The 21728-nt window shown below is 45.9% G+C and overlaps 2 protein-coding genes across 3 annotated transcripts; one reads left to right on the top strand and one right to left on the bottom strand.

Annotated features, from left to right (window-relative positions):
- Nucleotides 1-68: 68 nt before the first annotated feature.
- Nucleotides 69-4728, top strand: fbxl6 (F-box and leucine-rich repeat protein 6). 2 transcript variants are annotated; one of them, XM_088278706.1, is made up of 10 exons: nt 69-195; nt 760-1255; nt 1654-1812; nt 1970-2033; nt 2108-2239; nt 2792-2899; nt 2967-3080; nt 3177-3408; nt 3798-4038; nt 4220-4728. In XM_088278706.1, exons 2-10 carry the CDS (start codon nt 807-809, stop codon nt 4347-4349), a joined length of 1629 nt encoding a protein of 542 aa, XP_088134832.1. In that variant the 5' UTR covers nt 69-195; nt 760-806; the 3' UTR covers nt 4350-4728. The 2 variants fall into 2 exon arrangements, with proteins under 2 accessions (XP_088134832.1, XP_088134833.1); XM_088278707.1 differs by lacking the exon at nt 69-195 and adding an exon at nt 296-433.
- On the bottom strand, nt 4720-19369 carry eppk1 (epiplakin 1). The gene is made up of 3 exons (XM_088278705.1): nt 19211-19369; nt 17567-17664; nt 4720-16609 (listed from the first exon to the last, which is right to left on the bottom strand). Exon 3 carries the CDS (start codon nt 16601-16603, stop codon nt 4949-4951), a length of 11655 nt encoding a protein of 3884 aa, XP_088134831.1. The 5' UTR covers nt 16604-16609; nt 17567-17664; nt 19211-19369; the 3' UTR covers nt 4720-4948.
- Between the last annotated feature and the right edge of the window lie 2359 nt (nt 19370-21728).

Below are 21728 nucleotides of genomic sequence, written 5' to 3'. Positions count from 1 at the left end.
GAAGAAAAAAAAAGTTTATTTAGATTAAACGGCCAAGAGTCAGCCAATCATATTGCAGGAGGGCGTATCCTGCCCAGAACTTCCGGGGAATTGAAGAAACACAACAGGGCCTGCAAGTGCTAATTGCTGCTCGAACCGTGGATTATAAAATATATAAAAGATATAGCTCGCGAAATATAACGACGTCTGTTCAACGTAAGTCCGCACTCATTCGAATTGTGACTTTTGTCGTCGTTATGTCGCGCGCCGTTGCTGAGTTGTGTAGCTTAAAAAAAAACAAAAAAGAAAACCGGAAGCTGCAGTGACGGGCTGTTAAATGGCCTTGCCGAAGTCAATCATTCCCCAGTTGCTCCAACTTCTCACTTTTGTCCATAATTATCAAACATTTGGATCCGACTGTGTGATAATACAAAAATGCGGACACATATTTGAGGTGACGGTAATGATTGTGTTTTTATTGTATTTTGATTTTTTGTACAATTGAATGTGGCTTTTTTTCATCGCTGTGAAATGAACAGTTAAAACTCGTGAAGGAATGCCACCTTTTCATTTCTCAAGTTGGGTAGTAAATGTAATATGCACATAAAATGTCACGTTAAAAAGACCCAAAGCACTTCACAGACATCAAATTTAAACAGATAGTTTAACATTGACACATATGTAGACAAGGATGCAAACATGTGACCAAGACAAATTTAGGCTATTATAATAAAACGGAACATAAATCCATGATTTTTTCTCGGTGTCTATTTTTGTCAGATTATCTGTGCCTGCCTTTTGGCTCATAAAGACAAGAAAGCATCGTGATGCTGGCGTCCACTGAAGGAGCTGTTGAAGATGCCGAGGCATCCACATCCACCCAGGGAGATCAACCACCAAATTCCCGGAAAGCCTTGCGAAAGAGGAACACCCCTCAACCCAAAACCCGAAAGGCTAAAAAGAAAAATAGAACAGCCCAGCCCTACTACACGGTGCACGAGGGTGAGGACATGCTTTTCATGATCGCCAGCAGCGCCTCACAGGACAAGGGCAGGTACAAGGACTCCGACTGGACCTACGACAAGGGAGGAAAGAAAAATAAGGGGAAACCTATGAGTACGTCAGCCATTGAGAAAAAAGAGGAAGTCGATCTTCCTCTGTTTGATGCCAAGAAGACAAACGACCACAGATGGGGACAATGTCTTCCTCAGGAGGTTCTGGCCAATATTTTTAAGATGGTGGTCACCCAAGGTGGTCCTGTCCCCTTTCTGTGCAGGTACTATTTAAGTACCTACTACAATGTTTGTTTTGTAAATATTGCCATCATAAGAATGAGAAGCTTTGGAATAAAGGTTGTGACAAAAACACTGGGCATAAGTTAAAATGTGAATAGCTGAGCAACTTCATGTGCTCGGAGGAAAATCAAATTGAATAACTGAAATGAAGTTGGGGAGGGGGACATATTTTAACACACAAATTGGATGGATTTTATTCTTAATCCTGAAAAAAAAGATGAAGGAAAATATATCCAACGTTTCGTGAACATTTTAGACAGTGTGAGAATTTTCCGTGTTACGAGCATCCAAAATGATGTCGAAAAATGTTTGAACAACCTTTCCTTTTCAGTTATGTTGGCTTGATGACAGCCATATAATGATGCGTTTCCCGTGCCAGGGTGGGCCGAGTGTGTCGCCTGTGGAACGCCGCCGCCGCCACTCCTGTCCTGTGGCAGAAAGTCTCCATCAGCCACTGCTGGATCGCGCCAGGCAAAGATCAGCTGCCAAAAACGCAGCGCCAGATTATAGACACATTAGACTGGTTGGCGGAGAACAGGTGTGGTACACAATGTTGCCATTTTCACTGCCAGCCGAGGTAAAAAGAATGCACTTTTTGGCTTCTAGACTGGTCAATGGCAGGGATTGAGTTAAGAGGAGTCGTGTAAACACTCCGTCTAAATGCGGCCTTCATTTTTCTCTTTTTTTTTTGGAAGATTCTCTCAGCTGCGTGATTTCTCCCTCTACGAGTGGACCGAGAATGTGGACCACGCAGTAGACGTAAGTCAACAGGTTGAGTCATGAAATCTGCTTTTCAGAGTTTACGGCTCCTTGCAATTTAAATCTCCTGACAGGTTTTGTCGCAGTTCTGCCCTCACTTAACTGCCCTCACGCTCTTACACTGCACTGGCGTGACAGAGGCGGCCTTCCAGAGCTTGGCCCTGCACAGCTGCCCGCTGCAAAGCTTAAATATAAAGTTCACGGAGGTGAGACGATCGTGCGAAGAAACGTGGCAGCGGCAGTTGGCAGAGCAGAGGGGAAAAAAAAGTTTGAAGCCGTGATTCCCAACCTTTGTGTGCCCTTCTCTTGACAAATACTTTTGAACAGTCAAATCCTTCCGATGCTGTGGAAGTGTTGTGCGAATCGTGCTATCGTGGAAGATGCAACAACAAAAAGCCTTCTAGAACCTCAGAATTTTATTTGGGGTTAATCCGAGGCATTTTAAAGGGTGGCAGGTGTGTGCTGACTTCCATTTAATTCTGAACTCAGCCACCACATACATGATTATAAGCGGGTGTGTACACTTTTGCAAACACATCTCTATTTTTCCTTTTGAGATTTTTCCATGGTAAAATATGCCTTGGCACAAAGGTTGGGAAACACTCCTTTAAGCTGCATGCCAAATAAGTATGAATGACGGTAAATGTGATAATACATAATAGCATTTCAATTTTACTGTACACGACTGTCAAAAGTGTATTTGTTTCTGCCCAAAAACTTCAATGTAGCGCATTAAACAATTAATTGTGTCGTTGTAGTTTAAAATCAAAGGTCTTCTCACTTACCTGGAACGTCACGGCCCTCAGATCCGGCAGATTTGGTTCACTCACGCTCAGAAGAACGACAGAGTCCTCGGATCCATCTCTGTAAGGAACCGCACGCTTCTCTCAGATGCGATGGCAACAAAGCTGACTTCTGTTCTCGTCTCCGTAGAAGGGGTCTTGTCCCCATCTGGACTTTCTGGAGGTCAATACAATGCTGGACAAGAAATTCATGGAAATGTCCGTTTACATCGAAGCACTCCAGATGGCATGCCCCAAACTTAAGGTAAGAGACGTCATCGGCCGCATACCTCCCGTCAGTATTTTGTTGCGCTTTCCTGATATTAATCAGCTCCAAAAAACCCATTGTTCTTGTCATCAGACTTTACGGCTGCTGAATGTCCTGCCACTGTACAGGAACATGCGCAAAGGTCCCGAATGCTCTTCGGGCTTCCCCCTACTGGAGGAGTTGTGTATCGCCACCTCGTTGTACTCCAACCTGAACAATAAAAACTTACGGGACATACTCTTTGGTTCCCCCCGGCTGCGAGTGCTGGACATTCGAGGCTGCTCGCGCATCACGTCGGCGGGACTGGTGGCGTTACCCTGTCCCGGTAAAGACATTTGACTTTAAGGCCTTGCCTTGTTTTGGGGTTCCAGATTGGGCTCGCTTTTCAATGGAGAATTTTAGGTTTGAGTTAGTTTCAAAAGACAGAGTTGGCCTTCAAAAGGTGGGTAAGGTTTTTCAAATCAGGGTTATCAACCAGTCAGAATTACTCATTTGAGTTTCAAACCAGGGTTAGGGTTGGAAGACAGGGTGAAGGTCTCAATCCAGAGGTGAATTCAACAACAATGACATATTTCAGAAAAAGAAAAAAAAGGTTTCTAAAAAATCCAAACAAGAAACCGCCAAGCTTTTACAATGAAGACATTTAGCAATGCTCTTAAATTTGACCTTCATTTCCCTTCAAAAAATGAAATATACCTTCCTTGTGTCCGGCAGATCTGGAGTGCCTCTTCTGGAGTCATTTCGGAAGCCTGATGGGCACGTTGTCCCTGAAGGAGGACCTGCAGGCCGTGACCAAGAAGTGGAGTCGCACGCTACAGCAGCTGGACGTGGCCAATCAGCTTTTCTCTGAGGAGGACTTGGAGGAGGCCATGTTCCATCTGACCCAGGCCAACAACGCAGACACCCTGCGCTCGCTCAACCTGACCGGCACCAGGATCACTCCAGCTCCCCTGAGGTACCAGGAACCACTTTTTCTGTGTTTACCTTTTGAACCAGTGAGTCAACCGCTGTGCCCTCAGAAATGATCACTTTTCAATGAAAATCATTTCCTGCCGTCGACGTTTGGATGTCACCTGGCTCAAAGGTTTGTTCCAAACCACCATGACTGCATTTTCATCTTTGCTGTGGTTTTGCAGGTCTGTCATCAGCCAACTGACAGCGCTAGACTACCTCAACCTATCCTCCTGTCGGAATCTTCCCAGAGGGCTGAAGAGGATTTACCACGGACAAGAGGACATTCGCCAATTGTTGGACAAATTGGAGTAGAGCCAGAACCATGACACACGTCTGCCTCGTTAAAATTCCAAGTTTTTTTTAAGACTACAGTGAAGTCTGGATTCACTCACTGCGTTTTAGTCTTCCAATTGACGCCGTCATTTCATTGATTACCAGAAATGTTGACAGTTCTAGATGGCATTTGTCTTGGTTCTATAAATATGACAGCGTTTGGTGTTATTTGAGTCAAAATCATAACACTAAGGCTTTTCGGTCATTGTGACATTGCTCATTTTCTACTTTCTAGGCGCTCAAAGGCGTAAAAGTTGAATTCTCAACGTTTTTGGAATAGCACCTGTCTGATGTTCATCCTTCAGCTTCACCTCTTTGCAGAATTGTTACTGAAATAAAGCAAGCAGCATTGCTCACATATACGTTTATTTGGTCTTTTTTTTATAACAGTAAAGACAAACTAGTATCTATGAACTTCAACAAAAAATGATTAAGAATATATTTGAGTTGACCGAGCTGAACAAGTTCTAGGCATATCAATATGGAACTAAAATTAAATGTTTTTGAGGGTGGGAAAAAAAACAGTCCTCATCGCAGTACTAAGATGGACCACAAAGCACAAAATATGAAAAGATTCTTCATTTTTTGACCAAGGGGAGTAAACTTAGTCCAGTGATGGGATCTATTGTGCACCTTTCAAGCAGCTGGAGATAGGTGAGGTTCTCTTGTGTGTTGGGATCAAAAAAGCCCTTGGTGTCGTCATCTGGGTCAGACAGAATCTGGTTCATTTCCTCATCAAAGTATCCTCTCTGGTAAGCCACCTGCACAGGAACTCTGTGACTGTAGACTGGGTCGATGATGCCGCCTGTGGCAATTTGAGCTTCCAGGAGACGGATTCCATGATCTTTGACAATCAGGTCTTTCTTCAGGGCCTGGAACAGAGATATAGTTTTTTCGGTGTAAGGGTCTCTATATCCTGTGACACCTCGTTCTGCTGAGAGCAGCTTCTTTTGCCATTCGCTGCCAACCACTCTCTGAGCCACAGCCTCTTCGACTGAAAGCTTTTTGTTGTTGACTGGGTCGATAACAAAACCAGTGGCAGCTTGAGCCTCTAGGAGCACAAGGGACGTTCCAGGAGTCAGCAGGCCTCTGGATTTAGCTTCATAGATGCTCAGGGTCTCCCTGGTTGACTGCAGGTACACTCCTGCAATGCAGTTGGTCCCTTCTAGATACCTACGGACAGAGTCCATTTCACTGACTTCCTTCACTGTGATTGTTCCTCTATTGAGATCTTTGTAGAGGTCTTCATTAATGATTCTGGATTCAAGCAACTCTGTAGCACTGACGTCCTTCCTGATGCCATGAAAGATTCCGGTCTCTGTGACTGTGTCAGTGATGGTGGTCTTTGTGGTGCTGCTGTCAACGTTTGTTTCCGGTATTTGACATGTGATGACTGACGACGTGGTTGTGGTGGTGGTCTTCGGCTGAATGATCATCAAGATAATCTCCAAAAAGCGTTCAATTGTGATGGCACCAGACTTGAACTGCTGCACAAGCTCCCGCCTCTTCTCCTCAGTGATGTATCTGGAGTAGAGCAGATCCCACAGAGTTACCGTGGTCCCCTGATACTTTCCGCCTGCTCTGTTGGTAGTTGTTGATTTCAATCTCAGTTTTGTGGCCTCGTCAACAAAGAAGTAGAACTCCCCTTTCTTCACAACAACCAACAAGCTAAGTCCAGTGATGGGATCTGTTATACACCTCTCGATCAGCTGGAGATAGGTGAGGTTCTCTTGTGTGTTGGGATCAAAAAAGCCCTTGGTGTCGTCATCTGGGTCAGACAGAATCTGGTTCATTTCCTCATCAAAGTATCCTCTCTGGTAAGCCACCTGCACAGGAACTCTGTGACTGTAGACTGGGTCGATGATGCCGCCTGTGGCAATTTGAGCTTCCAGGAGACGGATTCCATGATCTTTGACAATCAGGTCTTTCTTCAGGGCCTGGAACAGAGATATAGTTTTTTCGGTGTAAGGGTCTCTATATCCTGTGACACCTCGTTCTGCTGAGAGCAGCTTCTTTTGCCATTCGCTGCCAACCACTCTCTGAGCCACAGCCTCTTCGACTGAAAGCTTTTTGTTGTTGACTGGGTCGATAACAAAACCAGTGGCAGCTTGAGCCTCTAGGAGCACAAGGGACGTTCCAGGAGTCAGCAGGCCTCTGGATTTAGCTTCATAGATGCTCAGGGTCTCCCTGGTTGACTGCAGGTACACTCCTGCAATGCAGTTGGTCCCTTCTAGATACCTACGGACAGAGTCCATTTCACTGACTTCCTTCACTGTGATTGTTCCTCTATTGAGATCTTTGTAGAGGTCTTCATTAATGATTCTGGATTCAAGCAACTCTGTAGCACTGACGTCCTTCCTGATGCCATGAAAGATTCCGGTCTCTGTGACTGTGTCAGTGATGGTGGTCTTTGTGGTGCTGCTGTCAACGTTTGTTTCCGGTATTTGACATGTGATGACTGACGACGTGGTTGTGGTGGTGGTCTTCGGCTGAATGATCATCAAGATAATCTCCAAAAAGCGTTCAATTGTGATGGCACCAGACTTGAACTGCTGCACAAGCTCCCGCCTCTTCTCCTCAGTGATGTATCTGGAGTAGAGCAGATCCCACAGAGTTACCGTGGTCCCCTGATACTTTCCGCCTGCTCTGTTGGTAGTTGTTGATTTCAATCTCAGTTTTGTGGCCTCGTCAACAAAGAAGTAGAACTCCCCTTTCTTCACAACAACCAACAAGCTAAGTCCAGTGATGGGATCTGTTATACACCTCTCGATCAGCTGGAGATAGGTGAGGTTCTCTTGTGTGTTGGGATCAAAAAAGCCCTTGGTGTCGTCATCTGGGTCAGACAGAATCTGGTTCATTTCCTCATCAAAGTATCCTCTCTGGTAAGCCACCTGCACAGGAACTCTGTGACTGTAGACTGGGTCGATGATGCCGCCTGTGGCAATTTGAGCTTCCAGGAGACGGATTCCATGATCTTTGACAATCAGGTCTTTCTTCAGGGCCTGGAACAGAGATATAGTTTTTTCGGTGTAAGGGTCTCTATATCCTGTGACACCTCGTTCTGCTGAGAGCAGCTTCTTTTGCCATTCGCTGCCAACCACTCTCTGAGCCACAGCCTCTTCGACTGAAAGCTTTTTGTTGTTGACTGGGTCGATAACAAAACCAGTGGCAGCTTGAGCCTCTAGGAGCACAAGGGACGTTCCAGGAGTCAGCAGGCCTCTGGATTTAGCTTCATAGATGCTCAGGGTCTCCTTGGTTGACTGCAGGTACACTCCTGCAATGCAGTTGGTCCCTTCTAGATACCTACGGACAGAGTCCATTTCACTGACTTCCTTCACTGTGATTGTTCCTCTATTGAGATCTTTGTAGAGGTCTTCATTAATGATTCTGGATTCAAGCAACTCTGTAGCACTGACGTCCTTCCTGATGCCATGAAAGATTCCGGTCTCTGTGACTGTGTCAGTGATGGTGGTCTTTGTGGTGCTGCTGTCAACGTTTGTTTCCGGTATTTGACATGTGATGACTGACGACGTGGTTGTGGTGGTGGTCTTCGGCTGAATGATCATCAAGATAATCTCCAAAAAGCGTTCAATTGTGATGGCACCAGACTTGAACTGCTGCACAAGCTCCCGCCTCTTCTCCTCAGTGATGTATCTGGAGTAGAGCAGATCCCACAGAGTTACCGTGGTCCCCTGATACTTTCCGCCTGCTCTGTTGGTAGTTGTTGATTTCAATCTCAGTTTTGTGGCCTCGTCAACAAAGAAGTAGAACTCCCCTTTCTTCACAAAAACCAACAAGCTAAGTCCAGTGATGGGATCTGTTATACACCTCTCGATCAGCTGGAGATAGGTGAGGTTCTCTTGTGTGTTGGGATCAAAAAAGCCCTTGGTGTCGTCATCTGGGTCAGACAGAATCTGGTTCATTTCCTCATCAAAGTATCCTCTCTGGTAAGCCACCTGCACAGGAACTCTGTGACTGTAGACTGGGTCGATGATGCCGCCTGTGGCAATTTGAGCTTCCAGGAGACGGATTCCATGATCTTTGACAATCAGGTCTTTCTTCAGGGCCTGGAACAGAGATATAGTTTTTTCGGTGTAAGGGTCTCTATATCCTGTGACACCTCGTTCTGCTGAGAGCAGCTTCTTTTGCCATTCGCTGCCAACCACTCTCTGAGCCACAGCCTCTTCGACTGAAAGCTTTTTGTTGTTGACTGGGTCGATAACAAAACCAGTGGCAGCTTGAGCCTCTAGGAGCACAAGGGACGTTCCAGGAGTCAGCAGGCCTCTGGATTTAGCTTCATAGATGCTCAGGGTCTCCTTGGTTGACTGCAGGTACACTCCTGCAATGCAGTTGGTCCCTTCTAGATACCTACGGACAGAGTCCATTTCACTGACTTCCTTCACTGTGATTGTTCCTCTATTGAGATCTTTGTAGAGGTCTTCATTAATGATTCTGGATTCAAGCAACTCTGTAGCACTGACGTCCTTCCTGATGCCATGAAAGATTCCGGTCTCTGTGACTGTGTCAGTGATGGTGGTCTTTGTGGTGCTGCTGTCAACGTTTGTTTCCGGTATTTGACATGTGATGACTGACGACGTGGTTGTGGTGGTGGTCTTCGGCTGAATGATCATCAAGATAATCTCCAAAAAGCGTTCAATTGTGATGGCACCAGACTTGAACTGCTGCACAAGCTCCCGCCTCTTCTCCTCAGTGATGTATCTGGAGTAGAGCAGATCCCACAGAGTTACCGTGGTCCCCTGATACTTTCCGCCTGCTCTGTTGGTAGTTGTTGATTTCAATCTCAGTTTTGTGGCCTCGTCAACAAAGAAGTAGAACTCCCCTTTCTTCACAACAACCAACAAGCTAAGTCCAGTGATGGGATCTGTTATACACCTCTCGATCAGCTGGAGATAGGTGAGGTTCTCTTGTGTGTTGGGATCAAAAAAGCCCTTGGTGTCGTCATCTGGGTCAGACAGAATCTGGTTCATTTCCTCATCAAAGTATCCTCTCTGGTAAGCCACCTGCACAGGAACTCTGTGACTGTAGACTGGGTCGATGATGCCGCCTGTGGCAATTTGAGCTTCCAGGAGACGGATTCCATGATCTTTGACAATCAGGTCTTTCTTCAGGGCCTGGAACAGAGATATAGTTTTTTCGGTGTAAGGGTCTCTATATCCTGTGACACCTCGTTCTGCTGAGAGCAGCTTCTTTTGCCATTCGCTGCCAACCACTCTCTGAGCCACAGCCTCTTCGACTGAAAGCTTTTTGTTGTTGACTGGGTCGATAACAAAACCAGTGGCAGCTTGAGCCTCTAGGAGCACAAGGGACGTTCCAGGAGTCAGCAGGCCTCTGGATTTAGCTTCATAGATGCTCAGGGTCTCCTTGGTTGACTGCAGGTACACTCCTGCAATGCAGTTGGTCCCTTCTAGATACCTACGGACAGAGTCCATTTCACTGACTTCCTTCACTGTGATTGTTCCTCTATTGAGATCTTTGTAGAGGTCTTCATTAATGATTCTGGATTCAAGCAACTCTGTAGCACTGACGTCCTTCCTGATGCCATGAAAGATTCCGGTCTCTGTGACTGTGTCAGTGATGGTGGTCTTTGTGGTGCTGCTGTCAACGTTTGTTTCCGGTATTTGACATGTGATGACTGACGACGTGGTTGTGGTGGTGGTCTTCGGCTGAATGATCATCAAGATAATCTCCAAAAAGCGTTCAATTGTGATGGCACCAGACTTGAACTGCTGCACAAGCTCCCGCCTCTTCTCCTCAGTGATGTATCTGGAGTAGAGCAGATCCCACAGAGTTACCGTGGTCCCCTGATACTTTCCGCCTGCTCTGTTGGTAGTTGTTGATTTCAATCTCAGTTTTGTGGCCTCGTCAACAAAGAAGTAGAACTCCCCTTTCTTCACAACAACCAACAAGCTAAGTCCAGTGATGGGATCTGTTATACACCTCTCGATCAGCTGGAGATAGGTGAGGTTCTCTTGTGTGTTGGGATCAAAAAAGCCCTTGGTGTCGTCATCTGGGTCAGACAGAATCTGGTTCATTTCCTCATCAAAGTATCCTCTCTGGTAAGCCACCTGCACAGGAACTCTGTGACTGTAGACTGGGTCGATGATGCCGCCTGTGGCAATTTGAGCTTCCAGGAGACGGATTCCATGATCTTTGACAATCAGGTCTTTCTTCAGGGCCTGGAACAGAGATATAGTTTTTTCGGTGTAAGGGTCTCTATATCCTGTGACACCTCGTTCTGCTGAGAGCAGCTTCTTTTGCCATTCGCTGCCAACCACTCTCTGAGCCACAGCCTCTTCGACTGAAAGCTTTTTGTTGTTGACTGGGTCGATAACAAAACCAGTGGCAGCTTGAGCCTCTAGGAGCACAAGGGACGTTCCAGGAGTCAGCAGGCCTCTGGATTTAGCTTCATAGATGCTCAGGGTCTCCTTGGTTGACTGCAGGTACACTCCTGCAATGCAGTTGGTCCCTTCTAGATACCTACGGACAGAGTCCATTTCACTGACTTCCTTCACTGTGATTGTTCCTCTATTGAGATCTTTGTAGAGGTCTTCATTAATGATTCTGGATTCAAGCAACTCTGTAGCACTGACGTCCTTCCTGATGCCATGAAAGATTCCGGTCTCTGTGACTGTGTCAGTGATGGTGGTCTTTGTGGTGCTGCTGTCAACGTTTGTTTCCGGTATTTGACATGTGATGACTGACGACGTGGTTGTGGTGGTGGTCTTCGGCTGAATGATCATCAAGATAATCTCCAAAAAGCGTTCAATTGTGATGGCACCAGACTTGAACTGCTGCACAAGCTCCCGCCTCTTCTCCTCAGTGATGTATCTGGAGTAGAGCAGATCCCACAGAGTTACCGTGGTCCCCTGATACTTTCCGCCTGCTCTGTTGGTAGTTGTTGATTTCAATCTCAGTTTTGTGGCCTCGTCAACAAAGAAGTAGAACTCCCCTTTCTTCACAACAACCAACAAGCTAAGTCCAGTGATGGGATCTGTTATACACCTCTCGATCAGCTGGAGATAGGTGAGGTTCTCTTGTGTGTTGGGATCAAAAAAGCCCTTGGTGTCGTCATCTGGGTCAGACAGAATCTGGTTCATTTCCTCATCAAAGTATCCTCTCTGGTAAGCCACCTGCACAGGAACTCTGTGACTGTAGACTGGGTCGATGATGCCGCCTGTGGCAATTTGAGCTTCCAGAAGTCGAATCCCATGATCCTTAACTATGAGATCCTTGATCAGGGCCTGAAATAAGGAAATGATCTCACCAGTGTAGGGGTCAATGTATCCTGTGACTGCGCGTTCTGCTGAAAGCAGCTTCTTTTTCCACTCGCTCCCGACAACATTCTGAGCCACAGCTTCAGCCACTGAAAGCTTCTTGTTGTTGACTGGGTCGATGACAAAGCCAGTAGCAGCTTGCGCTTCTAGGAGTACAAGAGATGTCCCGGGAGTCAGCAGGCCTCTGGACTTTGCTTCGTAGATGCTCAAAACCTTCTTTGTCGACTCAACTCTGACGCCAGCTATGCAGTTTGTGGCCCCAAGATATTTTTGCACCGATTCCATTTTGTTAACGTTGTCTACCGTCACTTCCCCTTGAATGATTTGTTTGAAAAGCTCCTTCGAGATGATCTTTGACTCAAAGAGCTCACTTGCTGAGACCTGCTTCCTCAGTCCTTTGAACTTTCTTTCTTTGGAAGACACCTCTGTTATGATGACTGTGAGTATTTCAATTAGCTCTTCGAGTGTTATGGAACCGGTCTTGTATTGTTGCATGAGCTGTTCCCTCTTCTTCTGTGATATGTATTCAGACAGCAACAATTCCCACAAGGTCACATCTTTGCTTTGGAATTTTCCCACATGCATGGCAACTGTTTTGTTTTTCAACTCAAGCTCTATTTGTTCCTTTGTGTGAAAAACATTTGATTTCTCCCCGTGCAGCGGTATAAGAAGCAGGCCTGTTTTAGGATCCCTTTGGCATCTCTCCATTAGCTCAAGGTAGGAGAGTTTTTCCTTGGTGTTTGGGTCAAAGTATCCCTTTGAGTTTTCAGGGGGGTTCAGCAGGAGATTTTTGTGTTGGTCATCCAGAAGTCCCCTTTTGACTGCAACATGAACAGGCAGCCTGTGACTCATATTTGGGTCTACGATTCCGCCTGTTGCTATTTGTGCTTGAAGAAGACGAATGGCATCGTTTCTTTGAATCAGTTGCTCATTCATAGCCTCAAACAGTGAAATTGTTGTGTCGGTGTAGGGGTCTTTATAGCCAGTGATGGCTCGCTCGGCCAACAGAAGCTGCTCGCACACATCTGGCCCAATGACTTCCTCTTTTGCGGCCTCGTCAACAGTGTAGAACTTGTTTGAGAGAGGATCAATGAGCCATCCTGTGGAAGCTTGCGCCTCAAGCAGTAAATGTGCAATGCCTTCTGTCAACATGCCTTCCGTTTTTGCATCGTATATCCTCAGGACTCTTTGCGATGGATACACTTTAACCCCAGCGATGCTTCGTGATCCATTCAGGTATTGTTGCACGCGCTCACATTTGGTGACTTCTGCCAAAGTCACTTTGTCTTCCTGCACCTGTTTGAATGCGTCACTGTCGATAATGCCAGAGTCCAGCAGTTGTTTGGCTGAGACGGGCTTTCTCAGGCCCATTATCATTTTGGGGGCTTCACTCTTCTCCAGTTTTTCAATGGTAGATATTACGATGGTGATGATAATGTGCGTGGTGACCTTTCTTGTTCGGAATTTTTCGATCAGTTCATTTCGCTGGTCTTCAGTGAAGTAGCCAGAGTGGATCAAGTCCCAGAGAGAAACAGATTTTCCTGCATAGCGTCCTAATGATATGCTCACAGATGTCTCTTCAAACACTTGCCTGATTTCACTGTCAGTGTACAGCCCCACGTCTGTTTTGGAGGTTTTTGGGGTGTTAGTCATTGGAAAGAGGAACAGTCCCGTTTCTTTGTCTTTTACACACCTGGCCAACATTTGCACGTATGTCAGATTCTCTTTGGTGTTGGGGTCAAAAAAACCTTTTGTGTCATCACTTGGGTCCAATAGAACTCGATTCAGTTCTTCGTCAAAATATCCTTTCCTGTAGGCGACGTCAAGAGGTAAGTGAAGACACTTCAAGGGATCAATGATCCCACCCGTCGCGATTTGGGCTTCGAGTAGACGAATGCCGTGCTCCTTCCCAATGAGATCCTTTTTCAAGGCTCGGAAAAGAGAGATCTTTTGGCCCGTGTAGGGATCGGTGTAACCAGTGACAGCCCTCTCCGCAGACAGAAGCTTTTCATACATGTGAGGACCAATTAACATTTCCTGAAGCGCTTGTTCCACGGTGAGCTTTTTGTTCGCCAGCGGATCGACGATGAATCCCGTGCCCGCCTGTGCTTCTAAGAGGCAAAGAGCTGTGCCGGGGGTCAGGATGCCAGTTTTCTGCGCTTCGTAGATGCTCAGCTTCTGATTGAAGGGCTGCAGTATCACACCGGCGACGCAGCTCTTCCCTTGTAGGTAGGCCCTCACGCTCTCCATTTTCAACACATCAGTGCTCTTTAATGTTCCATCAATCAAGTTGCTGTAGGTTTTCTGATCCACTATTCCAAGCTCCAAAAGATCCACGACGGAAACCTCCCCCCGGAGGCCTCGGAAGCTCAACTCTGCTTGCTGTTTTATCTCCTTGCTCTCAATGATGATTAAAATCGACTCAACCATTTCCTCAATTGTGAGTTTCTTTGACTTGAACAGTTTGAAGAACCCCTGTCGTTTTTCCTCAGAGAGATACTCTGAATTGATGAGGTCCCAAAGAGTGGCGCGCTTGCCCTTGAAGCGGCCGTAGCGCACAGAAACTACTGTTGTTCTGAATAGTTCCTTCATGGCGTCATCGATGTTGACTTTGTGACTTTTGCCCTTCAGTGGCAGGAGACAGAGTCCCGTACTGGGATCTGTGACACATCTGGCCATGAGCTGCAAGTAGGTGAGGTTCTCATGAGTGTTGGGGTCAAAAAAGCCTTTGGTGTCATCACTAGGATCACTCAGGATCTCGTTCATCTCCTCATTGAAGTACCCACGCTTGTAGGCCACTTGGACGGGAATGCGATGGCTGTTAACTGGGTCGATGATGCCGCCGGTGGCAATTTGCGCCTCCAGGAGTCGAATGCCATGGTCCTTTACGATGAGGTCTTTTTGCATGGCCTGGAACAGAGAGATTGTGGTCCCGTAGTATGGGTCTCTGTATCCTGTCACCGCCTTCTCTGCAGAGCGTAACTTTTGGCATAAATCGGGCCCGACAATCTTGGCTTTGATGGCGCCGTCCACCGAAAACTTTCTGTTTCCGATAGGATCGATGATGAATCCCGTTGCCGCCTGCGCCTCGAGCAAAACCAGAGCTGTTCCTGGCATCAGTTTGCCTTTCTGTTTCGCTTGGTAGATGGTCACGATCTGGGAGTCAGGAAGCAGAACACCAGCAATACTGCCTTTCCCTTGGAGGTACACATGTAGGTTTTGATCCTCAATCACCTCCTTAACAGACTTCTTCCCTTGCTTCAGATCATCTAGGATCTCCTCGCTGATGATGTCAGCCTCAACCAGCTGCTTGGCTGTGACCGTTTCTCTGATTCCTTCAAAGATGACCTTGGTGGTTTTGACAGACTTCTCAATGATTTCCAGAACTGTTGTGACAATCATCTCGATTGTGAGCTTCCTCTCACGGTATTTCCGTATGATGTCTTTCCTTTGTTCTTCATCAAAGTATTCTGACATCAGCAGTTCCCACAGAGATACAGTCATTCCGCCGTACTTGCCACATGTCACTTTCACCTTCATCTGTTTGAAGGCCATCTTGGTTTGGTATTCAATAAAGGTGAAGTTCAGTCCAGCGGATTTGTCTCGAAGAGGAAGCAGGCAGAGTCCACTAGCTGGATCTGTGACACACCTTTCTATCAGCTGAAGATACGTTAGATTGTCCTCTGTGTTTGGATCAAAGAATCCCTTTGTGTCGTCTCCTGAATCGTCAAGAATGTCTTTCATCTCTTGGTCGAAATAGCCTCTTTTGAAGGCAACATCCGTGGGGAGTCTGTGGCTGTGGATGGGGTCGATGATTCCCCCTGTGGCAATTTGCGCCTCCAGTAGGCGGATGCCATGTTCTTTCAAGATGAGATCTTTGGAAAGGGCTTGAAAGAGGGAAATGGTTTCCTCGGTGTATGGGTCTTTATATCCAGTCACGGCTCGTTCGGCGGAGCGCAGCTTGGCGTAATATTCCGGGCCAATCAGCTTGTTTTTTACAGCCTCGTCCACCGTCATCTTTTTGTTTTCTACAGGATCAATCATGAATCCCGTTGCGGCCTGCGCCTCCAGCAGAACGAGCGCCGTCCCAGGCATCAGTAATCTGCGCTTCATGGCTTCATAAATGCTCAGTATCTGATTGGATGAGAGGATTGCAATGCCTGCGATGCTACCTTTGCCCTGAAGGTATTCCTTCACGGTCTCATTCAGCATCACTTCCTGGCTTGTGGTCTTCCCCTTCTGCAAGTTATCGTAGATTTCTTTGTCAATGATCTTGGACTCAAAGAGTTCTGCCGAGGAAATGCCTCGTCTTAACCCTTTGAAGGTGATGAAGATGGGGAGAAGCAGCAGGCCTGTGTCAGGCTCCACGATGCACTTCTCCACCAGCGTTTGGTAGTTGATGTGCTGTTGTGTGGAAGGATCGTAGAACACCTTTAACTCGGACATCTGGTCGTCCAGCAGCCCTTTTTCGTAGTAGCCTTTCTGGATGGCAGACTCAACTGGAACGTTGGTCTTCTCAATTGGGTCAAACAGGAAATTTGTGGCCATTTGCGCTTGAAGTAGTCTCAAACCGTAATCTCTGGGCACCAAGTCTTTTTGCATGGCTTGAAACACAGAGATGGTTTGGTTCGTGTAAGGGTCCACGTAACCAGTGACAGCCTTCTCTGCAAACAGGAGCTTCTCCCTCAACTCAGGTCCGACCAGTTCCTCCTGGACGGCCCGCACGACTGGAAGTTTTTGGTTCTTCATGGGGTCTACGATACCAACCGTGGCGGCCTGCGCTTCCAGCAGGGCCAACGCCGTTCCGGGTTTCAGCAGACGTTTCTTCATGGCTTCATATATGCTGATCTTCTGCTTGGACTTCTCCAGGTAGACGCCCGCCACGGGGCCATGGATTTGGGGGTGCCCATGCTTCTCGTTTGGATCAGCAGACTTCATCTTGGCCTAGTGTAGCAGTGCAACGGAAACATCTGCGTCAGAATTGTCTGTTGGAGTGATTCTCAGCGAGCGGATTGGGAGCCAAATGGAGTCCGTGGACCCATGATGGGTGGGTGACAGACTGGAAATGAAAAACTACAAGGGCTTTACAACAGCCCAGTACACGGCGCTTTGAGGTTATGAACGGCGCCCGATGAACTTGTCTGCTGGGCGGCGTGACTATTCCATCGGTTTACATTTTCAAGACTCAAATTGTTTTTTTTTTTTTCAGATAACTAATTACCGAAACGACTTCATCGCTGCGTTTGTGTCGGTTAGACACCACGGCACATTTGGGTTACTTTGCTTTTGTAAACTGCGGAAACTCTGAAGTTTTATAACTTGCGTGTATCGTAACATGCATTTGCATTTGGCGCACCTCTGTACTGTATTCACAAACAAATGTGAATTTTACTTTGTTGATTTTTTTTTTCCCACTCTTGTTGGCGCTCAACTGATTGACATCCTCGTCACTGACGGTAATTACAGCATCGATTAAAATCTTTCGCTACTTTGCTGTTTTGCAATTGCCACACACGTGAAGATTCTGATTAATATTAAAAACGTTTTACACCGAGACAAGTTCAATTAGTTTGGTGGCATGTTTGTTACTCAAAACACTTGTATCTCAAATCATGGTTTCGCCTTAAAATGGCTAAAAAGTCCTTAATGGTGCTCCGCCCAAAAAGAAAATGTTCAAAATAAGCATTGCATCATAATGTACTTGAAAGAGACACGCCGCTTGTGTTGTGTGCACTGTGGCCACCGGGGGGCAGCATAACGTAGACGTCCGGATATACTTGGAGCTGCTCACAGCCTCCGACCGAGGATTTGCTCTTTGTAGAGGATAAAGACTAGACGCCTGGGATTGACAATCTCTTCCCTAAATTGAAAAATAGAAACCTCAAATACAAAACAACATACCCGATTAGTTTCTTTTTGAGTGTGTCGGCAGCCTCGACTTTGGCGTGATATCCCAAAATCCAAAATTCCAGCAAAGGATTATTGTGGAACTTCTGCCTCTGCGGAGAAAAGGCGTTCATTTCATTATTCAAACATCACTTGCACTTTATCATTTTCCCATGCAGCCCTCCCTGAAACTCGTGCGTGCCCCACCACATTCCGATGACATCATAACTCCAAACATCAGCCAATTGGCGGATGCCAAGTCGCTGCAAGCCACAATTTCAAAAAAAGAGCTGCAGCTTTTTTGACAATGCAAATCTTGCATGTCAAGCTGCCAGGCAAGTTGGATTTTGCCAAGGAGTCGTAACGTTAAAAGTAGCGTCCGCCACTCTTTCATCCAGCCGCTTGGTGGCAAGGTGTGTATTTCCCTCGCCTGTGACATCATCACAATGAGAACCTACTGGCCCGACTGGCCGCGCGTCAGCACACAAAACAAGCGCCTCTTGTTTGCGCAACAGCAGCTTGCAGGTGTCCGGCTTTTCGCAAGCTTGTGTAAATTTGCTCACATGGTACAGGAATAAATGATCACGTCGAATAATAAACAAATACATTTGAGGCCTAATTGCAACATTTCATGTGCGGACGTCTAAAATGTGCTCCTTTTTGACATCCGGGCAAGCAAACTATTTCTTGAAACCGTCCGTCATTGCCAGCGTCACACGAAAAGCGGAAAGATTCGAAAACACGTCAGTAAAACGACGTTGGTGACGTCGCACTTGGAAACTTTTATCTGAGAGCATTTCCAGAGCTGAAAAAAGAAAAATGAGGCAACTGAAATGAGTAAAGCTGTCCGCATATTCTGCAGCAAATGACTTTAGTTAGTCAAATAGGCATTAAATCGTCTTTTTTTTTTTTCTGTTTACACTCACAGGTAAAAGTGAGTTTTCAACAAAATGTCCTCAAGTAAAAGCACAATGAATGCACAAAGTAATGGTAAAAAAAAAAAAAAAAAAAACTCTCCTCTTTTAAAGCCATTTATAAAAAAAAAAAAAAAAAGAAAAGAAAAATACTTGACGATTAAAGTCGCGTTGACGGTGAGTTATGCCGATTTCCTTTCATGTGCTAATTGATGTCTTGCCTTCCTGTCTTTGTGAATTATGAGCGCTGAAAAAATACGTCTGGGAGCCACCGAGGATGCTTGTTGCGTCAATCAAACGTCAACAGCTTCCAAGAAAAAACTCGTCGATGGGAAGTCAAATTTTGGGGGTCAAATCCAGTCACTCCATTCGCTCATTTAAAAAAAAAAAAATCAGTGGCATCATGAGATCTTATGTCAACAAGTCAGTGTCTCAACTTGTGCAAATGTCACAAGTCGTAACTTATTTGGTCTCCCAAGAAAGGTGAAAGGCGACCGCGTGAGGAATGTTCGCTTTCTCTTTTTCAGCCGAGAGGGTGTCGGCTCGCCGAGCACATTTCTGACATTTGACGATCAGCACCGGCAAAGAAACTTTTTTTTCTAAAGTGCTGATTTCACCCAAATCACATTTTGGGCTGGATTGCACTTTCCGTTGATTCTGTAGGCCGCCACTTGACATTAAAGACAGGACAGGACAAAACGAGGACAATGAGAGGGAAAAAAAAAAAGAAAAAGAAATTGCTTACTTGTTGCCGTCCGAAGTGCACAAAGTCCAACTTCCTCAGCAGCCGATGTCAAATGACGAGAGAGACATTCCCAAGGCGTGCACAAAATCTCCTCGGAAGTCATGCGAGGATTTAAGGTGAGTCCTTTGGGCAAGTCTCACTATTGCCCGCCCACCCCTCCTCCCATTCGGAGGAACTTCCTCCCGCCGGGGAGGACCTCGGCGTGTCTGGTACCGGAGGGCGAGCCTGGAGCATGCCAAGAATTCTCGTCCACTTCCTTTGAGCGCCTCTATTGTTCTCTGAAAGAATAAAAGCCAAGACGGAGAAATGTGGAATTGGCTAACAGGTGTGCTTTGAAATGAGAAACGCGTCGACTGTCGTGATTCCAAAAGAGCGAGCGATGCAGTCGGATGCGATTGCAGATTGCTGCACATCCGGACACAAGATGGAAGCTCAAACAATCAATTCAGAATTGGAGTTGACTTTCTTCTGCAGTATATCGTCATTAGTATTTTCTTTATTTTTATCTTGCACGCCACAAATAATCCATATATTAAGAAAACTAAAATGAAAACTAAAACTCATCAAAACGGAATTAAAATGAAGCATTTTCGCAAAAATAAATACGAACCAACCTGCCCCCCCCTGAAAAAAAAAAAATAAATAAATAAATAAACCAAACCTTTGTCCTTTATACAAGCGGTTGTCGGCACACTTTTTTTCTTTGCTTCAACTTGCGATGAAAAATTCAACACGATCCCACGGCATGCTGGCAATGAAGTCAGCACAACAAACAGCAGTGAGAAAACACATAAAAAAAAATAAAAACCTGTTTCATGCCACACCCAGTTGAAGTTAATTGTCAAACATCAAACAAAGAAAATGACAAGTTTATTTAAAATGACACGTTTATCTCAAGATTCAAAGCAAAACGCCACCGACAGGCGAAGAAATGAGCAACATTGCGATCGTTAGAAGCATTCAAGCGACGGCTATCTGAACACAAACGGTGGCGCGGCACCGGTAGACAATAGAACACTCACAGTGCAGCGATTATTTCTCTTCTGCGAAGAACGGCTCAGATTTCTGCGGCGGACTGAGGCGTGACCTTGTCCACATTAACTGGATGCGCATGTTATACCGCCCTCAGGTGGCCAATGTGCGCACATCAAAAGAAGCAGCACAATACACATGGGAACGAAAAATAAACTTTCATTGTTTACGTTTTAAATAGTTGCATAGCCGAAATATTTATTGCAATTTCTTTCTGCCAATTTCCAGTTCAGTTCCCACCAAATTAATCTGAAATTTATTTATCCACGACAAATAACGCATCTTTGTTCAGCCATCTAGTCCAGTGACAAATAGTGGCAGGCAGAACAACCGAGACAAAGTTGTCATTATTCTGTTGTAATTATGGATCCTGATCTGGCCTTAACATTTTTTTTTAAACTCATAAAATGTGGGCTTGGGCTCAAAGGTTGGGCAACGTCGCTTTACTGCATTGCTTATCGGTAGTGAATCATCGCACACACACACACACACACAAGAACACGTCCACACACGATGCAGTCTTACGTTTTGACAATTAAAAACTTGCGCAAAACGTCGCCCGAGCAGACAAAGATGGACGGGTGGAAACTTAACAACTTCCAACGTTGACGCTTTTACTGGCTCGTCGTCACGTAAACACGCATTTAAATTCCATTGCGTCACCGGCAAGTAGGAACATTAGCACAGTGTCGCGTTCCATTCCGATAAGCGCCAATTGTTTTTGTTTTTTTTTGTGTGCGCTGGCCACCCTGATTGATCTGATATTCGCTTGAACAATGTGAGGACTGCATTTTTCATGGCCAAAATATTTCAAATGGTGAGATAACGAGTTTGAAGAGCCCAAAAAAAAAAAAAAAATTAAGCATAAGCTTTTCGATCGCGAGTGCCGGGTCAGGAACCGAAGGACATCACAGACAGACGGCCGTTTTGCATATTATATTCATAAATGTGGTCGTAGTGCGCGATTTGATTTGCCTTTGGTCACAATGCTTGGTAAGCCATTTTCAATTTTAAATGAAAATTTCAAAGTGACCCTAACCCAGGCAGCCACCAGTTCAGTGGACTGGCAAATAATTGCGTGCGAAACGGACCGACTGATGGACTAACGGACTTTGAATAATAACAAGTGACGAAGGGGTGATGCAAAATACTCACCGCCGCATGTTCGGAAGGAGAGCGCCGCACTCCACCAAAATCTCCATCGGACTTGTTGGAAAGAATGTCGTACCACTCCGGTCCTGTAGGGGGCAACCATTAAAAAGAGGTGACGTCGCCGCTCCACTTGGCCACGAAGCAAGCCCAGATGAGATCGGTTGTAATTTTGCAATCTAATGACCTGCAGTTGAATCAAAGTCTCGGGCCTGAAAGTTGCTCGGTGATGAATTGGCTCGGGTCAGAAAGCGGATCAGTCAAAAGACGTCAATTAATCCTCTTGTCATAAGCGAGGATGATTTGGTCTCGTCGGATTTACCTCACGATCAAGTCA

This window comes from Idiotropiscis lumnitzeri, chromosome 16, assembly GCF_059441095.1.
Source record: "Idiotropiscis lumnitzeri isolate Australia: NSW breed Sydney's pygmy pipehorse chromosome 16, RoL_Ilum_1.0, whole genome shotgun sequence".
Taxonomy (NCBI): Eukaryota; Metazoa; Chordata; class Actinopteri; order Syngnathiformes; family Syngnathidae; genus Idiotropiscis; species Idiotropiscis lumnitzeri.
The sequence above is the reverse complement of the archived record's forward strand: the minus strand, read 5'-3'. Positions and strand labels throughout refer to the sequence as shown.

Excerpts from the sequence above, each read along its gene's own strand:
- fbxl6 (XM_088278706.1), top strand. The coding sequence starts at position 807 with ATGCTGGCGTCCACTGAAGGAGCTGTTGAAGATGCCGAGGCATCCACA. Across the intron at positions 2,034-2,107 it reads ATGTGGACCACGCAGTAGAC|GTTTTGTCGCAGTTCTGCCC; the intron begins GTAAGTCAACAG and ends ATCTCCTGACAG. Across the intron at positions 3,409-3,797 it reads GGTGGCGTTACCCTGTCCCG|ATCTGGAGTGCCTCTTCTGG; the intron begins GTAAAGACATTT and ends TGTGTCCGGCAG.
- eppk1 (XM_088278705.1), bottom strand. The coding sequence starts at position 16,603 with ATGAAGTCTGCTGATCCAAACGAGAAGCATGGGCACCCCCAAATCCAT.